Source organism: Echinops telfairi, unplaced genomic scaffold (assembly GCF_000313985.2).
Source record: "Echinops telfairi isolate 266 unplaced genomic scaffold, ASM31398v2 ScPeMD7_3509;HRSCAF=4178, whole genome shotgun sequence".
Classification (NCBI taxonomy): domain Eukaryota; kingdom Metazoa; phylum Chordata; class Mammalia; order Afrosoricida; family Tenrecidae; genus Echinops; species Echinops telfairi.
The window spans coordinates 15,748,309-15,755,100 of record NW_022107407.1 but is presented as its reverse complement, the minus strand read 5'-3'; the positions used below and the strand labels follow the sequence as shown (position 1 = coordinate 15,755,100).

At 40.5% G+C, this 6,792-nt stretch overlaps 1 protein-coding gene across 5 annotated transcripts in view; it reads right to left on the bottom strand.

Moving 5' to 3' along the window:
• The window catches only part of TMEM18 (transmembrane protein 18), a 13,865-nt gene that overhangs the window by 6,731 nt on the left and 342 nt on the right, over positions 1–6,792 (bottom strand). For all 5 annotated transcript variants that reach the window (XR_006680456.1, XM_045294282.1, XM_045294280.1 and 2 more), the window contains exons 2-3: positions 5,965–6,085; positions 3,637–3,691 (exon numbers count right to left, since the gene is read on the bottom strand). Coding sequence is in view for 4 of the 5 variants with exons in the window: in XM_045294282.1 (XP_045150217.1) it covers positions 3,637–3,691; positions 5,965–6,085 (176 nt within the window). In the remaining variant the exon portion in view is untranslated. The remainder of the gene's footprint in view (positions 1–3,636; positions 3,692–5,964; positions 6,086–6,792) is intronic.

The window sequence follows — 6,792 nt, the reverse complement described above, 5'->3', positions numbered from 1 at the left end:
ACCATTCCTCCCGTCCCCTCCCCACCATTGGTTTTGAACCATTTGTTGGTTCCTATTCTTTTAAAATAATAGTTCCTCTCTGCATAGCTGTAGTCATTGATTTTGAAATGGGGGCCACCAGTTACAGACATCAATCTAAGGTATGTATTAAGCAATTCAAGTTTTTCAACTGTAATGACTTCTCTCTGCTTTTGGGGAGCACTAAACATCACTGGTGGTACTTGGTATGAATCTCATGATGTTATTCAAAGTTTATGGTATGACACTACATATAATGAAAAAAATAAGAATTGCAAGAGATCACTTTTTACTATGATACACAATTTACTGGAGAGACGAATTACTCTTAGGGGAAGATTAGCATTACAAGGTGTTTTTTGAAAACAATCTATATTAAGTGGACTTATTTTCATTTTCCTCAACTTCAAGTTGAACTTACATATGAGCAAATGGCCTTGTTTTAGCTGCTGATAAGAGTTTCTATGTAGTCTCTTCCCACAGATGTAGTCAATTTGATTTCTGTGTATTCCATCTGGAAAAACGATAGTTGCCTTTTGTGTTGTTGAAGTAAGGTATCTGTAATGACGTCACTCATCTTGCAAAATTCTACCAGGAAGACAGAGACTGTCTTCCTTTCTGTCGCTAAAGCGCTATTTTCCAACTACTATTCCTTCTTCATTTCCAACTTTTGCATTCCAACAGACAATAATTGTCAATGCATCTTTATAGTTGATCAATTTCAGACTGAATACAAAATTTCTGCATCACTAGCTTTATTGGTTAGTTGACTGTGGTAGAGTTTATGTTAACATGAATATGTATGAAAAGGAGGAGTAGCGTCCAACCTATCATTGAGGTCACAGTTTGATACCTCCAGGGACAAACTGGGATACCTCCTCGCCCCCTTGCCTTTTTGCCTTTCTCCGCACTGGGACTTCACTACAACTTTGTCTTTGCCTGCAAGGGTGATCCCATATGGGCAGAATGACCCTCAGAACTGTCAGCAACCTGCCATGTGTCCACCAACTTTGGATCCATACAACACTCACCCACTGCCCTGTGATCTCCCTGCAACACGCTTCACCTTTCTGTGTCACTGACCTGTAGCTACACGAAATCTGAAGAGGCACTTTCTAGTCTCTGACTTAAGGACTTGAGATAGATTGGGCTGGGATGCCTTCTCGACACAAGATTACTACTTGATATTCATTATGCCTGTACCAGTCCATTCAGCTCATTAATGCCTAGGATATTAATCACTGTGTTAGACCTGGTTAACTAGAGAAACAAATCCAAAGACACTCATATGTATAAGAAAGAGCTTTGTATCAAAGAGCAATTGTATTTTGAGAAAACATTCCAGCCCAGTCTAGATCAAGTCCATACGTCCCATATTAGCCCATATGTCCGATACTAGTCCACACATCCCTCTTCAGACTCATGGAGCACATGCAATGCCGAATGCAGGAAGATTACAGGCCAGTGGTCGCAGTCATGTGGATCCAATGACAGTGGAAGCATCTCAGCGCTGGCACGGGTCTCCACGTGGTGCGGGTCTCCATGTTGGCTCCTCCGGCTCTCTGAGTGTGGCTATTCAACAGGAAGGTAAAGCAGAAAGTTCCCAGAATCCTCATGAGGAGACCACACCCACAAGGAGGCATCATCAGGCTGTGACCTGATTGACAGGCTAGAGTCTACCCCTTCACTCTTAATATCCTCAAATTGACACGAGATTATGTAACTCCCACAATTACTATGCATTCCATTTGATTTGAGAGAACTTCAAATGTTCCTAGATTGATACATTGTATATTACACATCCCAATTATGAAGTGGCATGTGCAGCTGTTTCTTCGCATTTTGAGTGTGGCTGATTAGCAAATGGAAGTCCGAAAGCCTTAGTCCATTCACGTCATTATGGCTGTTTCTACTTTGAGAAGGCAGCTCTTCTTGCGATGATTTGTGCGTCTTTCTACCTGAGGGGCTCATCTTCTGGTAATAACTCTGACATGTTCTGCTGATAATCATGAGGTTTGTAGTTCCTCAATAGTGGATAGCCTATTTCTTCTTTGTAGTCTGTTCTTTGTCTAGAAGTTTGCTGAAGCATGTTTACTTTGGGTGATATGCTGGTATTTGAAATAACAATGACATAGCTTCCACAGCATCACAGAAATACGCAAGTTACCACAGTGTGAAAAACTGACAGAAAAGTGGTGGGGTTGGCAGTTAGCATCTAATTATCTCACAGGACTTGAGTTAACACAATGTAATCACTGTCAATCAGTTTTAAGTCTTCAAAATGGGAAAAGTTGGGGTGGAATGCAACAAACACCCTTAATCAGGTAACAGTCCTGATGCAATTAATTGCGTAGGGGCTCTGGTCTGCTTCCAAATAAGTACACACTGTGGAAAACTGGTTTGCTTTTTACTGGATCTGGATCTTGCATGTGGCTCATGGACGTCCCATTTTTTGGACGTAAGCAATGGGCTGCCACATTGCCTGCTGATCCTAAGAGTATTCAGTGGCCTGACTTCCAACCTGTTGTCTTTGGTTTCCTTCATGTATGAAGCCACAACTCTGATGTACTGACCTTAAATTCACTTCGTTTTGCAGTCACCAACCTGTTGCCTCACTGCTGATCTTGGTTTCATCAGTCCCCGCAGAGACTTGAGTCAGAAGTCCCCCATCTAACATCTGATCCAAGGATGTGGAGCCTGGCAAGACTTGGAATTGCTCACTTTTCCTGTTTTGTGAGCCAATTTCTTGATATATATAAACTTCTTTTCATATATATATTGCTTTTCCTGGTTTTGTGTTATAGACATAGGCATGCATAGACATAGATAGAAACACATAGTCTAGATTTTATTTCTCTGGAGAACACAGCCGAAGACAGATGTCACAGAACTACAAGCTCACCATTCCAAACTAATACTCATGGCCTTGAATTTTCATAGTGACTTATAAGACTGAGCAGAACTGCTCCTTTAGGGTTCTCAGAACTCAAATCTTGATGGAAGTAGAAAGCCTCATCTTTTAACCGCCGGAGCGACTGGTGAGTTCTAACCACTGATCTTGTGGTTAGTAGCCCTGCACCCCATCACCCGGGCTAGAAATCACAACAATAATGATCAAAGCAGTGCTGCAAGAGCAATAGGACGCCAGAACTAAGACCCACAATGAACAGAGTGCTGTCCAGGGATTGACAAGTCACACAAAAATTCAGTAGATTGTACACATACTCCTAAAAAAACCCAGTATTTACAAATAGAAGGTTTCTAGGGCCAAGGGGGAGGTTAGTCTGAAAGTACAATGCTTTCTGTTTTAACCATAATATTGATTGAGTTCCACGTACACATATTTTGATTCTACTCTGCATTTGAAATCACCCATTAAATAGCCTCCCATTTCAACTATAAACTGTATCAGTAATACAGTTGAATTTGTTCAGTCAGAAAATATTAGAAAATATATTTAACAAGTTATTTTTTAAAGCTAAAAACCTATTAATGCAAAGGTGATTTGATTTTAAATTGACTTAATTTTCTCTTTCAGTCCTTTGATCTGTATGGACGATATCTGTGGTAATATCATTAGAGAAGGTATTTCTTAATATATAGTAAATTGTTGTTTACCTCCAGTTCATTGCAGCCGCTTCATTAATATATTCAGCACAGTAGACCAAAATTACTGTAAAGAAATAGAAAATCCATCAGAATTTAAATGACAACTAGTCCTACAGAATAAAATTATTTATTTATAATAGAATATTTACTATAAGAAAATAAGAAAAATTCCCCATTTTAGGTATGAGAAGTGAAAAATAAAACAATTACAGAGTACACTATTTAACAGAAAAGAAAATCAAGGTCAATACAAGGTGAACATTTTGTATATAGAATTGTTAATGCATCAGAATGAACTTGATGGCAGCTAAGAACACTGCCGCCACCATGCAAAAATCTTTAGTGGTTCCCCAATATCTACAGAATCACACAAAAAAGCCTCAACATATCCTTTATAGACTCTACACAAGTATATTTCTAGCTACGGAACACAAGAAATGCTTAGCTCTTGCTGAACTTGTGGTTTCTCTAACATTTTCTCCATGTTTCACATTAATCTCCACTTCTGCGTTATTAGGTCTTCCTACTATCATTCTGATTGCTTTCTTCTCACAGCTGCAAGGTCACTTGCTAACTACAAGGTTGGCAGTTCAAATCCACCAGATGTTCCATGGAAGAAAGATGAGGCTGTCTGCTCCTCTAAAGATTGAATCTCAGAAACCCTATGGAACAATTCTATTTAGTCCTATAGGGTCTCTACCTGGTGGTATCAAGTCAATGGCAGTAGTTAAAAAAAAATTGTTTCTTACTAAAATGTTTCTACTCACTTTTCATGTCCCTTATCAAGACTTTATTGTTCCCATGGGATCTTTCTGAATGACACACAATGGCTCGGTGGTAGAATTCATGCCTTGCCTCCCATGCTTCAGACTCAGGTTTGATTTCTGACCATGGCACCTGAGGTAGTCACTATACATGGAGGTTTTACTGTTGCTATGATGCTGAACAGGTTTCAGCAGTTTTTAGACTAACACAGACTAAGACAGGTCTAGTGATCTACCTCCAAAATAAAAATCCATAGATCACATGGTCTACTCCACAATGCATCATAGGGATAGCCCAAATCTAAGTACCATTTCTTTTCATTATACACAGAGGAGGCAACCACCTTTCTCAATCCCTTCATGTAACTCATTTCCTTCTCTAAATTCCAGCGTCTAGAGCTTTAAACTGATTTGGGCAATGTTTTTATTTGATATAGCGATGTGCTATGCTAATTTATAAAACTTTCCTTCCTAATATGTTTTCTCCCTCCCAGGGCAAGGAACACGATACTAAGCACACGCAGAAAAACAACTTGTACAAGATAGTCAGCATTTCATTAAATGAGCTCCTCTCTGGCTAACGAGCATTTAGTACACTTGCCTGGGACATACAGATGCTCAGTAGTTTACTCTTATGTTTAATATCCAAAAATCATTTTATAATAGATTTGTAATTCCCAAATCTGCAATCTGGGACTCTTTCAGAGGTGCTTTAAAAATCCAAACACACAGGATGAAGGGATTTTGCAATCTAACCGTTGGGATTCATGGACTCGTTTCTGTTGTTTTTTCTGTGGAGCACACACACTGGATGTGGCTGGTAAAGGGGTCTTTCTGGTGCTCCTGGACACCCCTTTTACAGCCATCATGGTCTTCTGTTTTTGTAACTCCGGTTAGGTTTTGGTCTTTTTTTTCGTGCCACTGGGAAAAAAACCCCAAGAAAATGCCTCTGAGGTGAGGGGACAAGAAAGATCTCACAGATCTGTTGGGTTCTGAGGAGTGGTTTTTTTTCTTCCTCTGGTAGAAAGACTTTCTTCACGATACATAAAGTACCCCAACTACGGAGCGTTCCCAGTTCTGGACAAGTGCTACTGCAACACCAAATGCTCAGTGAACATGAATTCTGGAAGCCTGAAAAGTACTGCTGGGCAATGCTGGGCATTGCTGGGTCTGTCTGTATTTCAAAGGAATAAGAGTTGCTGCAAATGGGAACTAAATGGATACATTTATTAAACCTGTGGAAAAAATAGATAAAAATAAAAACACACAGCACAATAGGAAGGCTGACTGCCATAGCATCAAATCACCCATAGCTACCCTGTAAGAAAACCTGTGGGTTTCTAATATTGTAATTCTTTTGGGGAGTAGAAAGCCTCATCTTTATCAAGCTGAGCCGTGGGTGGTTTCCGACTGCTGACCTTGAGGTTGGCAGCCCAACACTTAACCCACTACATTTCCAGAGCTCCTCCATAGAAGGGCTAGCAAACACATTTATATATTGTGGAGACAGACAAAATAACCATTTTATAAAGCAGTCTTCATCACGAATTTAAAAAATAATAATTCTGCTCACCTAAGCAAAAGAAATGTCCAATCTGTAATTTATACCTTTGAGATGAGAAACAAGTGAGCAGCAGGCAGAAGATGTGGAAGGCGACGAGTCCTATTAGCCATGGTTCGGTCCAATCTGTCTGCTACAAACACAAAACATCCCAAATGCATTACTGTCATGTCAGGTGGCCAAAGCTTCCAAGGTTCACATCAGAAATCAATGATGCCCGTATAAGTCACGGAAAATCCCAGTGAGCAAGCACACTTGTACTCAGGCACAGGGGGTTGCTAAGGGTCAGAATCAATTGTATGGAAACTGGTACTGATTTACCATTGGTCATACTCAAAGTCAAATCCAAAATCCATATTCCAAGCTCATTAAGGTAGAATTTAACATACTGGAAAAATCTGACCCAATCATTACTATATTTTTTTCTCCAAAACCTTTCTGCCATACACTCAACACTCAGAACAGTGAAGTTCGCTGCGACTTTGTATGAAAAGCTTTTGCTCCACCGAATGTTCAGTTCCCAATTTGCAGAAAGAGAATCTAACTTTCCAGCCTGTCCTTTCTCTCTCCCATCACCATCTCCGCTATCACACCAGCGGCGTCGGAAGAGTTCCTTCTCCCGAGTTGAGCGTTCTCTATCGTGCATCGCTGCTATTGTGGTGCATGTCTAAACCCACCAACAGAACTCATAAAGCAGGGATTCCATCGCTCGGAACACAGCAATTGGAAAGTTGGTCCTAAACTGTCTAACGAATGAAGAATATGAAAGCCAGAGCGCAGACAGGCAAGAGGCGACGCGGGCCTCGCAAGCCAGCCCGGCCGGCGACCGGCTAGAGCAGG